We start from the raw sequence: 25868 nt of genomic DNA, 5'->3' as shown, positions 1-25868 counted from the left end.
AGGAATTCCCTTCCATGCGCTGTGTAAGGTTTCAGAGGGAATGCTGCAGGAATATCCACCATACTTCCAACAGCACTGGGGGCCTGCTAACTTGTTTGCAGCTCCCTGCAGCTGCTGCACCCTAAATTCAGCCTCTCTGACCACACAGTTTCCAGTCTGCTCTTCAGGGCAGTTTTACAGCCCTTTCTGAAACACCTGCACCAAGGATGCTTTTCAATGCGTCTTTGTTTTTCTATTCAGTATAAGGGGATTTAGATACTGGAAAAATTACTCCCCTCAGGTTTCTTTAGAATTAGTGCTTTCATCAGAAATCTACTGAAATTAGTGGGTCTCTCTTCAGTTGTTTTCAACAAACATGGGGCCAGACTTGGAAAAAAGAATATGAAAAAAACGAGTTATCTTTTTTTATTAGAGCCTATCATAATCATCTTGGCAGAGGAAATAATCATTTACATGAGAGGACAAATTAATATCTAAATAATAAACTCTCCATGCTCTGGAGTCATCTCTTCACAACTGAGCCCTCTATGCGTAATGTAAGACTGCTGAGTCGATGACTTTGAATAATTACAAGTGACCTGAAATAACAGCAATGTAACACAGAGAACTGAATCTTTACCATGGTCTCCCACAGGGACTAGAATTCATTGTTCCACGCTGCAAAATGTTGTTTGTGTAGATAATAATTTTGTCTTGTCTAACTTTAAGGTTCACATTCATAGGCTTTTTTGATTAATCAAATGGCTCTGACAGCCAGAAGGTTCTTTCCAATATTAGAGAGAAAGTGGTGGGTGCCAATTTATGATTATTCAAACCAGTAATCTCCTGTGTCTCTGGCTGCTATTATTCCCTTGCCTGTGACCCAGCCACTTAATGAAGTGAAATTAATTTACAGTAATAGGAAAGTCTCAGAACTACATGAAAGCACAAGCTTTAATATGAGAAGAACAAATGGCTATTTCATGCAAGGCTGACCACAAGCATTGTAAAGAAATTTGAAAGGACTTTATACCTTTTTAAATAGGTATGGTATTAGCTGGAACAATATACTGCAGTAAATATGATAAATCAAATGCCTCTTCAAATCAGAAAGCACCAATACAATTTTCTCCTTTTGTCACACAGCAGAATTTTCTCATTTGCATATAAATGTATGACACATATTTTATAAAGGTAAAAGCATGATCTTATCATCCTTCAAATCCCATTTAACTCTTCTATCATAATACCAATGACAAACTCCCAACAGCAAAGCAGTAACAGGGAGGTTGACATTTATTTTGTTTATTCGTCCTTTACAAACTTATGTATTGGCAAAATAAATATGGGTTTATCTCAAATGGCAAAGTAAAGCTCCCATTTTTGTCCAAAGATATTGTTTATCTACAGAATTCTACAAAAGTCTGAAACTGTAACTCAAATCTCTCATATTGTTTTATTTCCTTCCATGTAGGAAAGCATCACTTTTCTAAATTTTGCTTTAACATTCTTCCCCCACCTCTGCCCTGAGAAAACAAGAGGGTGTGGAAGCAGAGAGGAAGAAGTGTGCAAGAGCCACAGCAGCTGGCGCTGTGGCTTTTTTCCCTCAAAACAGATTTCTTTATTTGAGGCATTAAACATTTCGGATCATTTGCTAACTATCTCTAATATTTGTTTTGTTACCCCTCATATACTCTGTATTCTTATACTAATTTGTCAAGCCTTCTGAGGTCCCTTGTGGGAAAGAATGGTTTTCAATGCAGCAGTTAACACACTGATCCTTCGGCGTGGCTGGGGACTCGTGTGTTCACATGCTCTCACTGCACACATACGGTGGGGACGCTCAAGCAACACACTGAGAACATCCTTTGACATTTCTCATACCCTCTTCCCCAGCCTGACTGAGACCATCTTATTTCTGGTGTGTTGTCACAAGCTCCAGCTCCTCCCCCCTTTCTCTTTTGTTTTTCTCTTGTCCCAGAGCTTGGGAGAACAGGATAAATCTTTTCTTTTCAAAAAACCTAAAGTGGCAACAAGATGCCGTGGTGACACTTCTGCTTCAGCTCCAATAGTTTTCTATTTTCAGATTATCTCCAGCTGAAATTAACCTATCACTGCACAAGTCTTGGCTTTGCAATTACCAAGGTTGGAAAACAGCTGTTTACCGCTGTTAGCAAAAATCTGTGCCAATTGCTAACTATGGATGGATCCCTTTTTCCCCAAGAGACTCTTAATTTATAGAGCTATCTCATGGAAAGCAGGCTTGCTTCCTACCAGACCTGGAGGTCTTTACGCAAGATGTGGGCTGCTACCCAAGGTGTTATCAGCAGATGTAACAGGTCCAAGCTTTCTCCTGAGTTTATCCTTGGGAACACCCTTCTGTTAAGGGAAGTATCCAGCCTACATGGATAAGTGGAAGGGCAATCATACTCCTTGGCAAGCACAATGCAAACTCCAGCCTCTTCCAGGTCCTTAAGCAAACTGACTCTGATTGACAGGCAGCCACAGAGAGAGAGATATATGAAGAAAAGGCTTTACAAGATAGAAAATGATTCATATCTAATGATAATTCAAAGATTTCTCTTTCTCTCCCTCTATTCATTTACTTGTTCAAATAAACTGAAAAGCTCCTCCGTCTCCTTGGTATTACAAATTCATCCTTTCAAAAGCTGCTTTTCAAAACTGCTATTTAATTTCTTTTCTGGCAGTGCATCTAAATCTTCTGTAACCCAAACACAGCATACACACATTACCTCACTAAAGCTGAATGGGATGCGTTAGTTTGGCAATGTGTTCAAAGCAATCTTTCCTCAGGAATCTTAATAGATAAAAATGAAGAATCTTCAACTGCTAGACAATAGAAGCTCAGAAAATATATGCAATGAAAAATATTTCAGTATTACAAATAAAAAAAAGAAGACAAAACCAAATCTTAGAGGAGTTAACTGATGGGCCACTTAAACCAGTAATTTCAATTTTTAACAAATCTCAAAAAGCCCAGAAAAAAATCAAGGTATTAACAGTTCTTAAATAAGCAAATATAAAACGATTAAGAGGTGTAGAGAATTATATACCATGGATCAATCCTGATGTTCATGTCAGGTAGCAAAACAATTTATCAATGACTGGTCAACCAATAATTAGCTATTTAAGAGTACCTATATAGAGACTTTTTTCTCTGTTTTTGCCTTTAACAGAGTTACTGGCAAGATTCAGAAAAATAAATTACTGGTACAAGTTCTTCAAATATATACAATATTTATTCTCTTAAGAGAGATTTTATATTGATTTAGGAGAATAAACATTGGAAGGATTAGCAACTGGTTACCTCCCCTTGCCCTACCACTGTGCTAATTCTGATGAAAATTGTGGAATAATTGAGACACCAACCACAAAGGCTAGATTATCTTTTTCTACCCTTTAGCATTATATGCTGTGAAGTTATAAAGTATTGAGGCAAAAGACAGTTAAAAATGCTTAAATCCACACATCCCTCACCATTTGCCTGTCTAGCATCAAGGTGTTAGTGGATTTACAGCAGCTTCAGGAAATAATTAAAGCAGCATTTGCAAAGGTACTTCTTGACACTTTTACTTAGAAAAAACATGGGGTTTGTTCAACAAACAATCTGTTTCTGACCCATCTTCATGTGTTCATGTAACTACAGGTTACAGGGGGGAAATTCAGTTGAATTACTACACTTTGGAGAAAAAGTAAATTTGCATATTCATAAATGCACCTAAAAATACTAATTGCAAATTGAAGCTCCATTCCAAAGTACAGTGCATTCATCAGGGAAAAAATTAAATCTAAACTGGTAATCTTCAATTTACCTTCTACATTTAGTATATCAGAAAGCATCTATCTCTTCTACAAAAAATAAAAAAAAAAAACAAAACAAAGAAAACATGACTGTAGAGGCAGTAGCTTGGAGTAGTTTTACTGTAAATGTTTATCTATTTAAGCAAAATATAACTATGTAAAAATAAGTAACTGTTCTGAGATTAATACAGATTACTTTAAAGCCTTTGACCTTCACAGATTTCATTTGCAACCTTGAACAGATTATTCAATATCTAAATACTTTGTTGGCCAGACCAAAAGAGCACAGAAATGCTTACTTAGATCATAAGATGCTGTATGAGTAAAATTTTTTTTTTCTAAGGGTCAGAACCTACAAGTGCAAAACCTGAGAAAGTGCACAAGACATAGATGCATGCTACAAAGTTCCCATTTCAAATGTAAATATAGAAATCTTAAACTCAACACTTAAAGAAAAAAAAAATCTCAGCTCTAGCAACAGAAGCAGTCTGGAAATTCCTACTCGTAAAAGTTAAAAATATCTAACTCCTGTTATGATCTGCCTTATAAATTCCCCATATAATTGTATCTCACCATCTGAAGGCTGATCAGAAGAACTGTGAGACACAGGAGACCGGAAAGCCTCAGAAAAGCCAAAGTCTTTTCTGAGCAGCATGCAAAAAACAAGACTGGACTGAAGAAAAGAGGATCCCAAATAATGAAAATACATGAAACTCAACTGCCTGTGGACACAGCTCCCCTGCAGGCAGTTGCACATTATTTCTAATGGGAAGGGTGTAATGTATTTAGAAATCCATCTGTAATTTGGGGGGGGGGTTAAAGTTTTAAATTTTCCTGCAAAATTCAGGCACTGCCTGAATAGCAGTGAGTCTGGACCTTAGTACTACCCTGAGACTGTGACTTAGCTGTACAGAGAAATGTTAACTGAGATCCTGCACAAGGAAAGCCAGTGCCAGGGTGTGAACATCTAAGCAGCAAGTGCAGGTAAGGCCTGCCCTGAAGTCTACTGCTTCTGACACACACAGGCTGGGAGTTAATATGTTTTAATATAATATCTTGCTTTTAACAGGTAAGTAACTCCATGACATGTGCAACAATTGGGAACAACAGGCAAAAAAAAACCCATTAAGGGGTGGAATTATTGTTTCTTTGCCCTCTCCCTCCCTCCTCCCTCTCCTCAGCATTTGCCCAGCTGCTACAGAAAGGTTAAGGCTGGGAAAGACCTTTAAGATCATCCAGTCAAAATACTTCATTTTTAAAAGGGATAAATTCTCGAGTAGATTTTTTGAATGAACAATTCTTCTTCAGCTACAAAATTTGTATTCAGACATGAACTTGCAGTCTCTTTTTCAGCGGGGTTTAGGTGTTTTCTGCTCTGGATGTTCCAATAGCAGTTCCCTCAAGAGCATTAATCTAATCTAAAGCTATATATGTGCAAAGAGATCAGCAGAAGAATGTGTAATAAAGGATCTTTCAAAAAACCAACACATTCAATATATGTGTACTCAAATCCAGAGCTAGAATATTATTCTCATGAAAATGTTGCTCATAAGGATTACTGAAAATAAAGGCTTCAAGAAAAATCTAAAAGACATGAAAATCGTCTGGAAGTGGACTTTTACCTATATAAACACAGTCTGAACAAGTCTTTCTTTGCCAAGAGGAATGCACAAATTCCCTGAGAATTTACTCATGGCAGGAAATGAAAACAGACCTTTTGTGTTCCCCTGCAGACTTGGCAGCAGAGACTCACAGCCAATTCACACTTGAATGACTCCAGAGCTGATCCAAAGCTTGCAGTCCCTCCAGCACTCCCAATGTGCTCTAAAGAAAAGCTGAGTATCCCATAATTAAGTAAATACACAACAAAGGTAACGTCTGACATATAAAAGTGACAGGATGAACAGGACCTGTTGATACAGGATATAATGGCAGAACTTACTAGGATCACTAACAGCTTAATTTTGAAAAAGATGGAAAAAAACTCAACCTGCTTTTTTTTTTTTGTTTGAATTAATCATCTGAAAGTGGAAAAAACTGCATGACATTTTCTTGGATAAAGTAACCACTCAGACTTGTTGGTTTACAGCTTTTGAATAGGTCTATGAATGTTGATACATTATGAGACTGTTAAGATTTACCACCTGTGTGCTTCCTACTCTGAAACTGATGCATTAGAGCAATTGCAAGACCATGGAAAATTTGGAGCTTGATTACTCAGAAGTGTAAGTGAATATAGAAATTACATATATATGTATTATTGATTTTTATATTAAAAATTCCTCTAAGTATGAGTTCTTGCCTTTCTCCAAATCTCTGTGTTAATAATTAACTAAAAAAACATCCTTATGACTTCAGTATTTCAACAAAACATGACTTCATTCCACTTGTGAACAGAAAAACAGCATTGACCTCTTCACATCTGATTGACCAAAATCAGTCTTGGTCAATACTGATCACTGAGCACATGCCTAGTAATATTAAGATCTCTGCCAGCTGAAGTTACATCAAGTCAGTTGCTGCGAATAAGTATCTACATTTTAACATATTTTAAATGATACAAGGAGAAACTAAGTGGAATCTGGGTATGATGGTTTCTTGGTAGAACCCGTAGATTGTCTTACACACAAAACTGAAATTCATTCAATAATCATCTTTGTAGAGTATTTCCTGTGACCCCCTTGCACTGTATGTCACTGGGATATTTACAACAGAAATAGAGCTGGAGAAAGCTCATTGATTCCAAAAGGCACATGGTATACTTAAAATCACCTAAACACTATCCCAGTTATTCCACTCTGTTCAGTTGTTGCTGAGGCTATAAAGACAATGTCCAAAACTGAGGAACCCTCTGGTTCCATTGCCATGGTGCTGCTGAAGGCCCTCTCCTAGTAATGCTATCATACATGGGAACACCAACTTCTATGGCTGTTGGCATAGGATTTTGGGAAACAAGTTGAAGTTTTGAGACAGGACAGACATTTCTGCTGTTGGGTAGGCACAGCTTCCAGACTCCAGTGCTGTCCCTTTATGAGGGAATGCCACCAGTAGACCATATATACAGAGTTTTGTGGGCATCCTGGAATGGTTCCACACTTGCACAGTGCACTGTGGAAATTCAAGGTAGTAACAGTGGAGCCAAGGACAAGGGCAAAGACAGGAAGATGGAGTGTTTGTCCAAGGTCAGAGATAGTGTTGGACATATGAAGAATGATAGTTCTATCTACTAATGGAGTGGTTTATGTTTTCCATAGTTTCTTTTCCATTTGTTTAGTTTTGGTTTGGTTTTTTGGGTTAGTTCTTTTTCTTTATAGTTTCACCAGTCCATCCAAAAGACCCTAAAAGTAGTTACACTAAAGTGCCAATTTCTGACCCATAAACATTGGTTGAAAATAATAAATGACATTCAGTTTGAATGACACTGTAAATGCCTTTTGGTCTGAAGTGCCCAGTTCTTTAGTGCACAGGAAAATGATGTCCTTTCGCTTGAACAGAAAGGGGGGAAGTTTTCAAAAGACTGCTCAGGAAAATATCACTAATGACTCATAATACTAAACCTCTTTTAAAGCCAAGGATATTTCCTTGATGTGCAATTGGGTTTTTAATATGTTTCATTCAGTCCTATTTAGTGTCTAAGATACTATGAGTCCACTATTTGCTTTTTGTAAGCAATTTTCATGGAATGCTCACTACTGTAAGCCTGAATATTCCAGGTCACTAGGTGTCTAAGCCCCAGTCCCTCACAGAGATCTGTACAGCACCCAGCACCACCTAACAATTTTCATTTAGGTAAGAAAGCTACATGGGGTAATGAGCAACATTTCATTTCCAGCAACAATTTTTCTTGGCATTACAAATGTTAGTTTTTCCTTCCTGAGCACTTCTGAGAGACTTATCTCTGCTAACTCCAGGTACATAAAATTAGGTTCCTCACCAAGCAGCTCACTAGTCAATAGCTCCAGAGTGACTTATCCTATTAAAGACAGGCCTAATGAATCATCCTTTGAAGACATCTCTCTGTTGATTACAGAAGAAACCTTGCTGATAAGTTTAGAGAAGACCAGACTACATTTCCCTAGTTTGTCCATCCCTTGTTTTTTATAGCTCCAACAAAGACTGTCAAGTCAGCACAGCATGACCAATAGAAGCAATCAGTATAGTTCTCCCAGACTCTTCCATTATGGCTCTTCTCTTTTTCCACTTTTAATGACAGGACCTCTGGCTCTACATGACAGCCCCTAATGTGCAGACCCAGTGAAGAACAAGGGAGCAGTGCTAACAGAAGGCAAGAAGAAACCAACCACCAACCACACACTTCTAGAGGGACTTGTAACACAGGGGCCAAAGGTCTCTCAAAACTAGCACAAAAAGTGAAGACCATTTAGAACAGGTATTTGCATATTGATGCAATGCACAGTAGAGAAATCTGTGAGCAATCTTCAAACACTGAGCTGCGTGTTGAAGTTAAGATACAATTTAAAAAGGAAAAAAATAAACCAAAGGAAAAAAGCTGTCCAATTTGTGATTTCACAAAGTGGACAGCTTTTCATTACACAATGTTTTCATGGGTGTGAATCACACTGTTAAGGAACAACTGTGGTATGAGTCACACAATGGAAATCTCACTGTAACTCATTTCTTGTGACTGCCTGCACTACAAAGAACACAGAAGAAAGGTATTCCTGCCCGAACCTCACCAGAACTGCCAGCCATGCCCTTGATCCAGAAATTAATAATGATTACTTCTGAGTTAGTTATCTCTCAGTCCTCTTTCTGAAGGTACCTCTCTATTTATTTTCATCTAAATGCACACTTTGGTACTTTCCGGAAGAATCTGCTTTTTAACTGAAATTCCTAGGTTTACATTTTTATGTGTTAGTACAGCAGAAAATGCAGAAGTGCATATAATATGAAAACCTGAATAATAAACATTTAAAAACATAAACTCTATATTAAATACTGATTTAAATTGAAAAGTGCCAGATTGTATAATTCAATGGCTCTATATTTGCTAATTTAAAATAATCCACTTAAGAACGTAACAATAAACAGGTACTAAAAATGCAACAGTCTCGTGGAAAATAAATAATCATATTGTTGTAAATCATGCAAATTATATACTAACCCAAATTAAGGAATAAAAGTTTTAGAGTTAAAAGGCTAAAACTAAGGAGCCTTTAAAAAGGCTTCAACATTAAAATTCCACTAAAAAGGGCAACACAAGAATATTTATGGAGAAAGCTATGAACTTTCTTTTTGTGTCTCTCAAGAAATGTCGCTCCCTGCCACTTTGAAGCCTTTCTGCAGTTTCTCTCCTTTTCTTGACCATCTCTGTAAAGGCAGAAGGATTCCCAAATAGATGCCTCCACAAAGCTCCACTCAGATTAGAGTGCTATTTTTTTAAATCCTATTACAGAACAAGTAAAAGTGAATAATATACATAGATTATGGTGCTATTAACATTTACAGTCAACCAGGTAATACAATGCCCTGTAAGCCTCAAAAGAAAATATCATCTTGCAAAACTGGATTTGAAATGCTCTAGGACAGCACAATTTCTCTAATACCATTAACAGCTTGTGCAGTATCTCTCCCTGCCAGCAAGAAGACAAATATTTGAGGATTTCATAACATCTATGCTAAAATTTTGAGAGCAACTTGGACCAAGTGACATATCTTGAATCCAACAGTTTTCCCATGCAATAGGTCCACAAAATAATTGTCTGATACACCAATTAAATATATTGCTGTTTCCACTCCAGGAGATTGTTATAGTAGAAATTTTAATGAGTAATAAATCACATATATGAAAACTCAGGTTTTGTTTCTTTGTTTGTATTCAAAACTCTTTTATTTCAAGAGTAATTGCAAAAGAAAGAAAAGCACTCCCATATATCTCTTGTATAATTTAATAGGATTCTCCCTTCAAAGTAATTAAAGATGACTTTTCAGAAAAGATATTGGTGAGACAGACAGAGAGGGGGTTATGTTATATTTGATTAGGGACATCAAATATTTTACTTATAGGACACTTGAAAATCCTTCGTTCTTTCATGAAAATACACTTTTTTGTGATTGATGCAAAATCGGGTTTTTATACAGATTATAGATGAACAGATATGCCTTAACTGCAAGGAAAGTTATATGCTGCTATAATTTCAATGTTTAAATACCTTAGCTTAGAGCTCAGTTAATAATGGCAGGGGCTTTGTTTAGTTTCCTGGCAGATACTTTTAAAATGCATAAAACAGTTTCAACTTAATTGAAATGATATTTTCTTTTAAAATGTTTTTCTGAAAAAAAAACATTTTAAAAATAAAGGGAAATTCCATTTTAGGTCAACTGACGAAAGTCATTCAAACGAAGAGATTTGTTTGTGTCCTAGAATGTTGCTGCTTTTCTCCTTTTGACAAACTGTTCTATTGAAATGACAGAGAAGTCAAAATACTGCATTTTAAAAACATCAAAGCATTTTCTTTTATCTGAAATACTCTTTTATTCTGAAATGACCAATAATGCTTGTATTTTATGCAGACGGATTGACTATGAAATGGTTGGAGGTGGTGCTTCAGCATAGTTCTTACTTTGACTTAGCTACAAAAATGCATAAATTCAAATAACAATATGAGTCCACCAAGCAGCTTACAACAGGGCTTTGGAAAGTGAAATAAATCCTTTCTATTCCTTTCCCATCTCTATTTGTGCTGAGCTTAGCCACGGCATAATACTGGCATTTGTACTGCACCAGACAAGAGAAGAGACATCAGAGTAATTATCAGGGAATCATGGAATATCCTGAGTTAGAAAGGACCCACAAGAAATCACAGAAGTTCAACTCCTGCCCAGGACCACCCCAAGAGTCACACCATGTGCCCAAGGGCATTGTCCAAATGCTTCTTGAACTCAGCCAGCCTTGGAGCTGTGACCACTGCCCTGGGGAGCCTGTTCCCCTGCCCAACCACCCTCTCTGGATGATTTTTTTTCTAATATGTACCCTCAACCTGCCCTGACACAACTCCAGGCCCCTCCCTTGGTTTCTGTCACCGTCACCACAGAGCAGAGATCAGTGCCTGCCTGTTGTCATTATATTGCAAAGGTTCTACTACATTACATTGCAAGGGTTCCATATTACTAGAGTTTTGTACCTCCTTGATGTTTCTTGTAGGCCGCTCCTCTAGGCACTGACTCTTCCCGGTCCTCACAGCAGCCAACTGACTCCAGCTCCCACCAATCCACTCTTTTATAACACTCTTCTTATTGGCTACAGCTGTGGCCTGTTAACATCAGGCCTGCTCCTAATCTTTAGTAATTGGTTCAGCTGCAACTCTTTAGGGGATAAGATTACATTCCATTTCACCTTCATTTACCCATACTGTATCCCCCTACACCTGCCCCTCCCCTGACCCTCAGGAGGAAGTTGTGACTGCAGTGAGGTCTGCCCTCAGTCTCCTGCTCTCCAGGCTGAACTGACCAAGGGATCTCAGTCTCTCCTCACATGGCTTCCCCTCAAGGCCCTTCCTCATCCTCATGGCCTCCCTTGGACACTCTCTAACAGCTTTATATCCTTCTTAAGTTGTGGTGCCCAAAACTGCCCCCTGTACTCAAGGAGAGGCCGCGCCAGTGCAGAGCAGAGCGGGACAATCCCTCCCTTGCCTGGCTGGCAGCGCCTGATGCCCCCCAGGACAGGGCTGGCCCTCCTGGCTGCCAGGACCCGTTAGATACTGTGAGAAAAGCTTTAAAATTACCTTGTACTGAGCTTCATCTATTGATGAATTGAGGTAATGACAAATCAACAGAAGCCCTCTGTGACAAACTTTTGGACTTGATATAAATTGCAAAATCATATCAATATTAATTCAAAAGGCTGAAAAATAAAAATTTGTTAACTAAAACATCACAAACAGATGGCAAGACTGGGCTAGCCCATGGCATTTTAAAGAGTGGCAGTAAAACCTCCATAGAAAATTTGAAACGGGTCAGTATTTTACCCCTGTAGCCTTGTTCTTTTTGAAGTAGTATTCCAGTCATTCACTTTGGCACAAATTTCTATTAATTTGCCTTTCTTTATGAAAAGAAAAACCAAAACAACTAAAGACCTCAAAAGAGTTAAGCCAAAATTTAGCTATTTTAAATGTCCTCTTTTTCATTTTCTCTTTCTCTTTTTCACTGTCACTTGCATTTTTGTTTATTTAGCAACTCTTGCCAGTTTTGAATTTTCAATGCTGATACCTCATTAGGCTGGAAGGACTTCAAGGAGAAAAAAAAAATTGCAAGATAAAAAAATGAAGTTTTTTGACCCATATTTACAACTGAAAATTGCAATAACATATCAGCCATGATTGTGCATAGACGAAAAAATAGGTTTCACTGCTTTTGGCTCTGTAGTAAAAGTCAATGTTTCTTTTGGGGAAAAGCTTACCAGAATTTCCTCTGTATTAGTCTGTAATCATTACTCGTGTAAAACTCCTTAATAAAAGTATAACATAATGCACAATTTTTAACTCCTCATAAGGTGTTCTCACCTGCTGGGTTTCAATTATGAAGCCTTGAGTAACTGTTGATAGGCAGTAAGTGTTTGCTCTTAACAGTTTCATCTCTTTTTTTAGTGCTCATGCTTTAATAATTTCCAGGGATAAAATTTCACTACCCAATTCCACTTTGTAAACAGAGAACTTTAAGAAGACTCACACTACAAAAAAATGACCAGACCTCTTCATTTGTTTCTTCAAATGAGGCTTTAAACTGCTGTGAAACATTTCCTTCCCAAGGGCTAGCACAAATTCTGCCTCAAGCATGCAGGAAACAAAACCAAACCTTTCAAAATGTAAATCTTCTAAAGAGAAAATGCCACATTTTGCGAAGCAATAAACAAAATCCCTTGTCTGTCAGTGACAGGAAGAAATATTTTGTTGTATCTATTAGCATATACAGATTTAGAATAAATATTTAGCACTTTTATTGCACCTGAAATGTGAAACTCAAAAATTTACACAGCTTCATGACTAAAGTTGAAGCTATGACTTTTTAATGTATATTACAAAAATTATTTACTTTGATGTCATCTTTTTCTTCCTGTGATGGACTAGCGGCTTCATTCTGACAACAGGGGAAACTCACACGTTACCAACACTGGAAGTTTTCCTTTCCTGCCAAGACTTTGCTAATTCCAGAACAGGCAGAGATACATTTTGTGTCTGTGGACCAAAAGCACCCACATTAAAAAAACCCCAATGATCGATAGTATTTAGGAGATTCTGAATGTGTTTCAGATTTCTTTGCTCAAAGATATAATAACCAAAACAAGAGCTGGGAAAAGTAAGAGAAGCAAGCAGAATAAAAGCATGAGAATACAGCAAAAGAGAAAGACAAAGATTCTTTCCACTTTCTTGAGTCTTAGGATGCTTCCATACTTATGAAAATAGGTATATTGAAAAAGCCTAACTTGTCCCATAGAGGTCACACAGCGCAACAGCAGAGATAGGAGAGGTGCTCTTTAGCTTCAAGCTAAACTTTCCTACCTATGCTGGGAGTTCAAATTTACTGCTTTTACTACTGAAGGATTTCCATTAGCAGTCAAGATATTGAGCAAATCCTTGCAAGCAAAGATTGCTACTGATGTATAACTGCCAGGAAAATTTTACTACCCATATTTCCCACCAAATGTTCAAAAAGTTATATTTATCTAAAATTATCCTTCACATAGTTGAATGATAGATCTTAATGCTTTACTACTTTACTGCAGCAAATATAAAATAAGTGAAGGGATTCAACATTATTCATTGAGTAATTTTTAAGAGGACTTTTACTGTGCATAACATGCATCAAACTGCATAGGCTTCAATTTGTAGTTTCTTTCTGCTTAACCAGGGGATCAGAAAAATACAATTTTTTGTTACTATGAAACAATAAGTAAAACATTTCTGTTTGCAAAATACATATTCCAAACATTACTTTGAAATCACAAGGAATTAGCTCTTTTCCAAATCTATGAATGATATGTACAAATGAATAATAATTTTAGTTATGAGAGGGCTACTGAAAGATTAACGTAATAAACAGAAGTTACAGATGTTGGGAGCAAAGTTTTTGTTGGGAGTACATTGTATTCCTACCCCATATAGCCTTAATTAACTTCCGTGTTGCTGTGCATATCCTAGAGCCTTGATTAAGTTACTTTATTATCTCACATGAAAATTTAATTTCAGCTTTCCCCTCCCTCCTTTCTGAAGTTTGTAAAAATATTATTTTTCTAAAAATATAACAATTAATTTTAAACAAGAGGCTTGATTTAGCAAATGTGAAAACTCGATTGTTTTTCCAGCATGACATCCTTAAAAAAAATACCCTGACAAAGATTTTAAGCTTTAACTTAATGACACAGCTTGATGAAAAAGCTAACATCAGAATATTGCCCTAGTGCTGCATCTTAATGTAGTCAATCTCTAGTGCTGCACACAATGCTGTCAGTCCCTAGTAGTCTTCTCTTTAAAGTTTTTTAATGCCTTGAGATATTTTGTTGAAAACCTCAGTGTAAGTGCCAAGCGCATTCTGTTTGAAGGAAGTGTGTGATGCACTCAGCAATCACACAAACATAGACATATAGCTGCAAACCAGGGAGCCCCCTGTCCCCAGGGCACACACACCAGGAGAGTTCTGTTCCAAGCAGAGAATCCATCCAGATCTCTGAGGCCTTACTTGTGGCAAGGACACACAGACACTCAGGTTGTGCCAAGCAGCTCTGTGAGTTCTCAGTAGCCAGAAGCCAATCCTCTGGTAAGAAAAAGCCTGAAGTACCAGAATTTGCATTGTACCACTTCCTCAGAAGACTTTTAACTCCAGCCATCCAAATGTTTGTCCAGTCACAGTCCAAATTAGATAAGGCTTTGGGAACAAAGGCAGGTACTGTTAGCTGGGTGGGGGTCATTTCATTGCGCTGCTGCTCTCAGTGGATATAATTCAACTTAACTACACAGTGAGGGGCATGATTGAACTGATCACAAAAGTCATAACCACCAACTCCCATAAGAACAGAACAACAAAAATATAGGACATATATTCTTATTAAATCTGGAGAGATTAAAGCACTGCATTATCAGTAGTTATAAAGCTTCTGGTGAAGAGGCATTTCCTGTACTGTCAGAGGAGCTTTCATTTCTTGCTCATCACTGTGAAATACTACTACACATCCCCAAATAAAAAGATGGATCATCTCCTAAGCTCACCCTAACAACAGGTACAGTTCACAGTACACTGATTTCTGAAAACAGGAAAAAAAAAATTAAAAGCAGCTTTTTTGGAAGGGAGATTATTTAGTCTACATATCACCTATATGTGTACCTGTAGTCTGGGATGTTTCTTGTTACACACATCTTCCTGGACTGCAAGAGGAGTAAGGCAACAATAAAGTGCAGGTCTGAGAACACATGTTTTTACCTGATTCTTGGGAACATTTGAAAAGGAGAAATCCACACTGTCAGGAACAGCATCATGCAAGAAACTGGCATGAATTGGATGTCCAGGGAATAAAAACCAGTACCACCACGATCTATTTATTCATCGCCTACCCTGATCCACACTAATTTGAGATTCTTTTATGATTAAACAACTCAGTCATTTCAGAGTAGTAAAACAAGTTGAGATTGAGCACCATCACGTTATAAATACAATGAACATGAGTGTAGCAAGTTAAAAAACACAGAGAAAATAAAATGGTAAGGCAAGGATCTAGCAGTTTTAGGAGGAAATTGAAAAAGTTAGCTCCTGCTAGAGTGGAAATCATTCTTCAACACTATTTGCTAATATTGCAGCGACAGATAAAAAGCTTTTCACTAAAAAGCTGCCTGGCTGATGCGCCTGCTAACACAGGTCTGAAACATGGACCAACCTGTCAGCTGCACAACATCCTCACAGCTACCACAGAAGAATACCCTAATACTGTTAGAACACATTCAGGAAAGAAAACGGCTACAAATAGGATGTAAATATGTCCCTGATAAATAGAAATATAATGGACCTTTATTGTGCAGAGGGTGTAGACTGCTTTCTTTTTTTTTTCATTGAGTGTTATTAAAGTGAAATAGGACAGTCATTCACTCAAATTCTGCTAAATGTCTACTCTAGTGAAGAGCACAATCTTATAAATGTTTCTAAGTACTTTTGCAAAGGAAATGTTAAATAACACCTACTGTACTTTGGAGACTTGTGACTCATACTCCACCTCCAACAAGCCTTGGTTTTATTATAATTAGGAAATACTATTTGTTTTCATGGTAGTGCCTAGAGACCCTATTCCCAGGCACAAGGCACCACAGGAATATGTAGGTGACCTTTTTAGTGTAAGCTCACCAAAAGTACTCTAAAAATAGAAACACCAATATTTCTGTCTACCACTTTGCAGAGGGAACATAAGTAGCACAAGAGTCTCTGCACACATTAACAATTTTATAAACTTCCTCAGTGCTGAAGATGCAGAGCACTTCAGTGCAGGAAGACCTCCACAGCATATGGCAGTCAGTAAAAATCCTGTTTATAGTGACCACAAGCCTCTCTGTGCTGGAAACAAACGCTGGTTTGGGATTGAAAAGGCAGCCTGAATCCATAAACTGCAGCTGTGCTCTACATGATTCATTTCACCTGAGTCTTTTGCTGTCTCTGTCCCCCACTTCCCCACTGAAGAGGCAGGAATCTCTGTCAGGCAGTGAACTTTAGGACATTAAGAGTAATTTGGATATCTGAGGGGAGGTGGGGTGTGAACAGTGTGTGCACAGAATTATCTTAATGGGCAGATGATTTGAGCAGAGAACACAGAATTGTTTAGCAGTTCTCCATTCTGTGCTGCTTGTTTCTAGGCCTCTTCCACTGTGCAAAATCTCCTGTTTTAAAGGGATAAATGACAGTTTCTCTGTGCTGTTTAAGCAACTTTGATTCTTGCAAAACACCAGGACAGTGTTTAAGTCACTCAGAGCAATGGAAAGTTAGACCTCAGGAGGCAGCTGAGAGTCTCCCACGAGCAACAGAGGGGATGGCAGCGGATCAGGGCCATGGGAGAGCCATGGCAACCAGAGATCTTGGCTGGAACACTGAACCCCTCGTGATTGCCAGCCTTAACTGTAACACAGACAACACTTCAAAGAGGAAAATCTCTGACCTTAGCATTTGTTTATATCTCCTGCTTTAGAGTTTTCTGGGAAAAACTTCCAAACACTTCAGTATTCTTGCAAGTGGGATTTACAAAGGGAAAAATGAGAAAGGGAAAAGCAGAATACAGTAAAAAATATTATTAAAAAACAAAAAAAAATAACAATCCAAACTAAAAAACCTAAAGAACAACACTCTGGCTCAGTAAAATATTCTAATTGTTGATTTCTAACAAGCTGCAAGGTTTAATTTAAGTCAAGAGTAGCAGCATCCCCATCACTACTATTAAGTCTTTTATAATTCTGTATTATGCCCAAAACCTAAGCAGGTGCTCATGTTATATGAATATTATATCATTTTTCTCTCAACTCCTGACAATGAGTTTTCTAAAAGACCATGTAAAGGCTTTCTGAGACTTTGCATGAACAGTTCTTATCCACTGACTTGACAGCCATCATGCAGAAATGCGGTGTCAAGTCAACCACAAGATATCTGCCCATCAGCCAAAACTGCCAGCATTAAACTGGAGTAAGAATATCCTCACACTGGTAGCCCAGTGTAAAAAAGACATGGCAGACAGAATTTAAAGTTTCTCATGGACAATGCTAAAAAACAAAGATGCAAATCCCAAAGGGACATAAAAGGTTCTCACATTTTCACATGTTCATAGCCAGAGAATTTCCTTTTTTCCATTTTTATCCTAGAGTCAAAATACAATGATGACTTGCAACCTTAGAAGCAATGGGAGGTATAAATATGCTCAGAGCTCATATCAATTTTAATAAAAATAATTTTCTGTGGAAATTACATCCTGAACAAATAAAGATAAGAATTAATGGGTTCTTTCTAATATTGCAAGAAATATTTTCTGAACATTCTGTTTTCTCATAAAGTGTGTTAATAAAAGAGAACAAAAACTCCATGTTGTGAACACTCCTGGAGGGAAGTGAAAACTTTTTAAATGTGAGGGTACAATATTTCACCTATGCAGATAATTTACAAATCTCTGGGACATACAATTAGGTTTATTTTAAATTTAATGCTTTTTCCATAATATTTCATCTCCTACTGCTATTTATCCCCTTGACATTTGTGCTCTTACTATAATGGGATTTAGCAGCACAAGTGGGTTAAATTCTTATGAAATAAAATCCCATTTCATGGAAATTTTCCTGGTAATTAAGGCTAAAACAAGGAGAAATACAGAAAATGCATTGTTTGTGGCATGCAAAGAAAATGTGTCTGCCTGGAACATTACACAATCTCAAGAGCTCTAATGTAATTCAGAGACTGAAGAATTGAGGGGAACAAGAGAATAAACAAGCCATAAATTCTCACAGCCTAATGCAAAAATAATAATAAAAAAGTAAATTTGATTCTTTGATTTCAGCTGAATTTAAAAGAATGGTGACATTTAAAAGTCACACTGTGAAGAAATAAATGCAATTCTATGAACTACTGTTAGTTTAACTTGTATCTTGTTCTTGTATCTGGCAAAGAAAATGAATCATATTAGGCATGTTTATGTTCTGTTTGGTTTTCTCTAATGCTATGCTGGATGGCAAAGAATTCAGAGATATTGATTTGTTTTAAAACAAACTGTTCAATTTAAAATTTAAAAAAGAAGAAAAAAAAGAGCACAAAACATTTCTATTCATTGTAGGGTTCTTTTTTTCAAAAAGTTTGAGCTTTTTGAAAGCGTACACTGTCAGCTACATGTTGACACATTATTAGTTTTTATAACTGTCTCCAGTTTTATTAGTCAAAAAAAGTACATCCTGCATTTACAGAAAATCAGTGCCTAGAGAATAACATCATATTGAATGAAAAGAAGCCTGCTAATTCTACAGCACTGCAGTGGTGGCAGGACATATCCTACCTCTGTGTCATTAAAAATAATATTCAAACAACTGCCAGCATGCTTGGCTGAATACTTTGTGTAAATGTTGCATAATCAAAATCTCTGGACTTTGTCAATTTTGTGCTCCACAGATTTAAGTACTGAACAACCAACTGTCTCTGCAGTATCAGAAAAGTGCCAGCCCATCACCATTCATGGCACAAATTAGGAGTGAAAAAGTCAATTGATGAAAGATTAGATGTGAGGCATGCAGAACAAAACTACCATAGGTAAAGCAATACAACATTTTTAGGTAAACAGCTAAGTTTAGGTACAAGGCTAAAAGAGGAACAATGCCAGAATGATGGACATGAACACTATATTATAGTCAAAGGAAAATATTGATATTCTTCCAAGGAAAACAAACCAAAGAGTTCTTGATAAACAGCCAAACACCAAGGTGTTTATTAAGTTCAACTTTTACATCACCTTAAGTCCACTATCATAAATTTACTGTTTATTTATTGTACGCTGAGGGGGAAATAATATCTCCAGTATCAAACTTCAGGGCAAAATAGCTGTAATGTCTGTCTCATCAGTCCAGACACATATTAGAGAGATTCACTACCTCAGTACATATGGGGAAAAAACCCAACACTAAAATCTCCAATGCTTTGTCATTTGCATCTGTTGTTTTGCAGGGGACTTCTGTTCTAGAAACTAAATTCCATTCTCTTAAAATACCATTTTTCAAGTTAATGAATTCAAGAAACTCCCTTGTCCAAGTTTTCACCACTTAACTGACAGCAAAGCCAATTTATCAAAATAGGAGAAAAAGAAAAAGTAGGTTATAAAAACTCCTAAGTAGCATTTAGTCCAAGTGCTTCAAATACAGCTGGTCCTTTTGATACCAGGGTTCTGGCATCTTTATAAACCATTATTAACCATGTGCATTTAGTATTAGTAGAATTTCAGCTTCCAAATGAACACCAATAACAGCCATTATGCATAGAAATCCTGTTTTACAAGAAATACACTTAGGAGCTATGTGAGATCAGACCATAAAAATTATTAACCAGAAACCATGTTCAATGCAGGGTTTTTCTAATGAGCAATTTAAACAGTATTACAGTTGGTCATATTCTACACTGTAGCAGAATTGTATTTATTTGAACTGAAGAGCAGCAGCAAAGGACAGCTCAGTCCTCAGAGAATGAATCTTTCATCAGTAGAATCTGCACTTTGGACCCTGTGTCTACTGTAGGAAATGTGGGTCTAGGGACTTCTCCCACATGGAATGCTAGGAAAATCCAGCTTCTAAAAAACCAAAAGGTGATAATAATAAAGTTAATTGCTTCTTCTCTGTTCTCAGCCCAGACAAAAAAAGCACTTGACATGGTATCTTACCACCATCAAAAAACCCAAATTGTAAGGGGGAAGGGGGGCGTCAAAAAAGGGCATACCAAATCCAAAATACGTGGTAACAGACATAGCAGGCTTGTCCCTATCAAAGCTTCAAAGCCAGTTCAGCTGGAGAAACAAGGAGTCAGCTTCTGCAGGGGTGATCAGCCCTAACAGAGCATGGCAAAAGACATTGACCCATCCCATTGGAACAGACAAGGAGCATAAAACCTTTTGGGTCTTTCACTCAGGAAAAACACTACAGCTGGGTTTCCCTTTCCTTACTTTATTACCAGAAGAAAATGCAGAAAACAGGAGCTATGTGGCTACTATGTCTTAGAAGTTGTCCAAAAATTCTCTCCAAGGGAGACAGTAAAAGCAGAGCAGAAATTAACCTACCTGAAAGGTCGTGGCTGAGAAGAGCCATAAAAGAGACCCTGAGAGCATCTATAAGCTCAGATATATGACAACTGTGTTGTGGCTCTCAAGATTTAAACTAGTGGTGCTGAGTTGTCCAAGCATTAAAATAAGAAGTGTATATTAAAGTTTAAAAATAATTAACAATTAAATCTAAAGTAGCTCATTGTGCACTGATGTTTATAAATGCAATTCAAAACCCACAGACTGTAAAAACATTATTCAAGCAAGAAAAGACAACTTTCTTTTTGAAACATCAAAATCAGAAAAAAAGGCAAACACAACTCAAAAGACAGTATATACACCAGTGTGCCAGTGTCATGAAAGCTGATCCATCTTTCAAGTGCAGAGCTGGCTTCTAAGTCAAGCCTCTTCTGAGCCTGGGATTGGAGCAGAATAGAACCACTAAAACATCAATTATCATCTTATGAGGTAATTGATGTTTTAGTGGTCTTTTTCATGTAGATTATAAAAATCATTAACTTTGCTTCATCCATAAACAACTTACTATGAAATTGGGGGTTCTATTCTGCCTCAACCTGCAGCAAGAACTTCTGCTAAATGTCAGTAAGTGTTAGATGAATGTGTCAGAAGGAAGGAGCAGACCTGATAGAATAGATAGTCTCACAGTGAATTGTTGTACATAAGACTTCCTTTTGAATTACTCTACATGGAGCTGTCTTTGGATTTGGGGATTTCGTGGGGGAGAGAGAGAGGGGAAAAGCAGCAGTTTATGATTGTACATCATTTATGCGGCCTTTTTGTTGATAGAGTACAATATTTTAAGTAATTTCAAATACAACATGATACTTTCTAAATTTCTAATGACCTAAAATAGTTCCAGTATGATAACTTCTCAGTGAAGAGAGCTGAAAGTAGTCAGCCGTGTCAGTCAATTGACTCCTCCACATGGGAAGAGGCTAAATAGAATGTAGCTTTTCAGCTGGAAAATATATTACTAAGGCAATGTAGGATAACTGCTCTAAAATTTTAAACAGCCTGGAAAAGGTGATAGGAAATGATTATTCACCATTCAAGAACCAGACAGAGCCAAATGATGTAATCAGCCTGTAGTTTAAAAAAAAACCCAAACCACTTCTCCACACAAAGCACGTTCAAGTGTGCAACTCACCTCCAAAGAATGAGTAGAGATCAAAAGATGTGCCTGCAAGTCTGGAGGCACGTTCACCACAGTGATACCTCCACTATTCAGAGGGCTTTCTACCCAACAGAGTCACCTGTTTAAGCCATGAGCAGCCAGTTTCTCCAGGAGAATGTTGTAGGAAACAGTCTCAATGACTTTATTAACATCAAGGTAGACAACATCCACAGCCTGTCCCTCTTTAACAAAGCTTCATGGAAGGAGGTCAGGTTGGCCAGGCAGGACCTGCCTTTGCTAAGCTCCTTCTGGCTGGGTCCCATCCCCTGGTTGTCCTGTTGTGACTGTAAGGAAACCTGTCCTTCTGCTGCTTGAATAAACTCATAGAAGACAGGAGAGAGGTGAAGAAGGCTCTGACTCAGATTCCCTGCGTGACAGCTCCCATGTGCAGGGGAAACAGAGCAAGCACACCCAGCACCAGCTCTCCACTCAGCGCTGAGTGCAGGGAGCGCGAGCTCCATCAACAGATGGCAGCCCTCGTTTGCATCTCGTCAACATTCATGGCCACAATTTTCAATGATTAAACTATCAGAGAGATGCAACAAGCTCTTTAATTGGGAGAGAGGAAGGGGAAAAGAAATGATCATGCTTGGCCTCTGTGTTCTTGACAGCCTGAATGACAGGCTTACATGATACTTGTTTAACAGGATCATTACTTCCAGGATGTAGCTGCTGGTGGCTGGAAGCTTGGGGAAGGATCCCAGAACACCCCCTGAAGACAGAGCAGCCCAGAGACAGAAGAGAGACCCCAGTGCAGCCTGACTTTGGCCATGGAGCAGCCCACTCAGCAGCCACACTCCACAGCCTTCACGCTTCTCCTCACTCTAAAATTTTGCATCTGCTCAGGACAATTTTGATGAACCATTCCTGCCCCAGCTCAATCCAGGTCCTGGCACCAGTCTGGCTGCATAAATCTGCCAGACCCTGCTCAACAGAGTCCATGAAGGAATCTCCAGCCAGTGCCATGACCACACCTGACTGTGTGTCAATGCCTGGTCACACCATTCCTCTCGTTTTCTCTTGCACCTTTTCCCTGTAGGAGGCATTCAGGTGCTCTGAAGAACTTTAGCATGAAACACTCATCACACTTAGTGATGAAAGTCTGTCTCTAAGTCTCTCTCTAGGTGTGTGCTTCTAATTCTATCCTTAATTCAAATTGTAGGCTTCATTTGAGTTTTTCTCATACTTTTAAACATAAGCTTAAAGCAGAAGCAGAAATGTAATAAGAAAAGCTCTGAAAGCCTTTTAAGTATATCAGTCATGGGGATATAAGAAGATGAAAACTCTTAGGTTTCAAGACTGAGAAGAATGTTTAATTACTTGTATTTCAAAAGCTCACTAGTAAGGATCTCAGGTATTGGCAAAGAACATAAACCAACGTATATGATACACATGTATAGGAAACAATGGATATGAAAGACCTATGATATACATTGGCATTTTATTTTTATTATGTATCTGATATAAAAGTTGATTCTAAAAATGTTGTAGACCTATTACTCTTACATTTTGCAGACTATCAATGTTGTTCTGATACCACTTCATCACCTTAACAAAGCTCCCTTAGAAATTGGACTTGGTTACTCCAAAGTCTCCTAGTGGATGCCGAAGGAAAGGACTAATACAATAGGTATGGTAATTAATTATCTCATACTCAAGAGATTTAACTTCACTACTTCTACTGATAAACATTTAATTTTAGAAAAATTTCCTTTATTTCCATTTTGCCTTATTTTTCTCACTGTAAAATCCACATGACACGTATTAACAATGCATAAAACAAATAATTGCATAGTAAGTTCTTCAACCTGTCACCTTAACTCACCTGACATGGTAACAATGCTTAGAAAATTTGCATGATGTTTTATTCTAATTGTGTATTTCTGCCTTTTCCTAAATAACACCCATCTTGCATTTTAATACAGGCAAGTTTAGCTTAATAAGTCTCATGCTATTTATTAACTGAGTGGTAAGAGAGGCAATTGTCTTTTATTTTAATGCAAATAAAACATACAAAAAATAGCACGTGCAAAGAGACCATGTTCATGAAAAGTTTATGCCTGAAAAATAGTTACAGATGAGAAGAAAACTGCAGACATTTTCCAAGTCCAAGTCTCACGTAGTTCAACTTCTTAAACAAGATATATTTGCTTTTACCAGGAAAGCTCCAGAATCCCAGCATATCTATCACTTCTGGAGACTCAGATTTGTGTGCTTGGTCACCAGTACCACCCCACACTTTCAGCTGCTGAAAGCAGCAGAGGCCACTAGACCAGTTTCCCCTCCTGATATTCTAATACTGTCTTTGTCAGGAGAACTAAATGTTTATTGCAAAAGAGGATATAAACTGCCTACCCTCCCTGACATTTATTGAACCAATACTCAACATTAAATTTCCTCTCTGGCATCTTAGAGTAAGATAAATAGGGATTAAAATGGCAGCAGAGCAGCAGAGGAACAGTGGATTTTTATTTATGCATTCATTCTCCCAGAGCTAAGAACAAAGATGTACCAGAAAACAGCACGCACAATGTGAAGTTAACATTGCCATCAAACTATAAGATTTCTAAAAGAAAAGCAACAAATCAGGGTCTGTCCTAAAAGCTGAACCTTACTTGATAATCCCTAACACAAGTTGCCCAATACAGAGCTCCTAAGGGAATTTAATCAACAAATGGACTTGAGCATGTGGATTTCTTTTCTCCACAGAAACCAAGTGGCCTCAAGAGTTTCTACCTCCTACAAGAGAAATGCACCCTAGATTTGTGTCTTCCTATAATCCCAGACAACATTTGCCTTTTTTCTACCATGCAATAAATAATTTTTCCCCCCCGCTGCATAATGGAGTTATGTTTAACTTAGCTTTTTCCAGAAAATTCAAGATGTTATCAAAGACTTGTTAAAATGGGCTTAAAGAGTAAGAAGAATCAATCAAAATGTTGAGGCAATATTCAATTAACAATAACACATACTGCACAATGAGGAAACATAGATATAACTAAAGCGTTTGTTGGAATATATCAATATTCTGAGTCATTTACAACAAGAACTAACTGAGCAACTAAAAAGATTTTTCTTTCTAATAAGTAGTTGAATTCAAGATATGAATATTTTTAATCTGCCTGCCACACATACTGAAAGATTAACTCTCTGGTTTTGCATCCCTGGAAAACAAGGATTTCATAATAGTTTTTCATTTATAACTTTGCCAAAAGATACTTCTCTTTCAGCTTCTGACACAAAGATGTGATGATAGGTATGTCTCTCCAATCAGCAGGTTGACTGCTAGAAAATATGCAGTTGTAGGAAAAATAATGTGTTTTAAGAGCCACTGTTATCCTAAGAATCTCCAGACTATCATCAGAATCTGTTATCTTATAGATTGTTTCTTATCCTTAAACTTTTAGGAAAAGACAAAGATATGGAAACCCCATCCAGAAACCCCATGAGGCTGTTCAAGGGATCTTAAAATCTGCTGCAGTTATCTTCATCCTCAGCCTTCAGCTCCACCATGCCTGGAGAATGTGGGTCCACAGAGGACAACTCACAAGTCCACTGCCCACCGATGTTTTTATGGAGAGTACCTACATCAAGAGGATCCTTCCAATGGAATCTGTGTGTAGGTGGGAATTACACCTACAAAAGGTGTTACACATGTGGGAGGGGATGGTGACACAACTCCAATGATTATTTTCATTTGGGTTTTCTTGCTTGTTTAGGTCACTGTCCCCTGAACACAAGTACTGCAATCCCAACTCTACTGACCTGGAAGAACATGAGGCCATGAAAGGAAAATTCTCCTTTCCCCAATAATTTTTAAATCCTGTGAGTAAAGGCCATCACACTCCCCACTCAGACTTCCTGTCTCAGAGATCCCATTACTGACAGGATTCCCCCTTTTTTTTGATTTCCACGTAACTGGTTCTGAACTTGCAGTTTTTTCATGTGCAGCCTAGCACAGATCTGAAATCAGCACAGTGATTTCACTTAAACATAACCATACTAATTCCACTGCATGCTTACTTCAACCTTCATTGCTTTAAAATGTCATTGTCTAATTAAATTTGAATTAAAAGGAAATAAAAGCATAAAATCCCTTACTCTGTTTCAAGA

General features: G+C 37.6%; 1 protein-coding gene across 1 annotated transcript in view; it reads right to left on the bottom strand.

Moving 5' to 3' along the window:
- GRID1 (glutamate ionotropic receptor delta type subunit 1) overlaps positions 1 to 25868 on the bottom strand; it is a 478229-nt gene that overhangs the window by 131034 nt on the left and 321327 nt on the right. Inside the window, exon 7 of the mRNA XM_005417309.2 lies at positions 22088 to 22122. Within this exon, the coding sequence (XP_005417366.1) occupies positions 22088 to 22122 (35 nt within the window). The remainder of the gene's footprint in view (positions 1 to 22087; positions 22123 to 25868) is intronic.

Source organism: Geospiza fortis, unplaced genomic scaffold (assembly GCF_000277835.1).
Source record: "Geospiza fortis unplaced genomic scaffold, GeoFor_1.0 scaffold130, whole genome shotgun sequence".
Taxonomy (NCBI): Eukaryota; Metazoa; Chordata; class Aves; order Passeriformes; family Thraupidae; genus Geospiza; species Geospiza fortis.
Note: the sequence above shows the minus strand (reverse complement) of the source record. Positions and strands in the feature narration are given on the sequence as shown.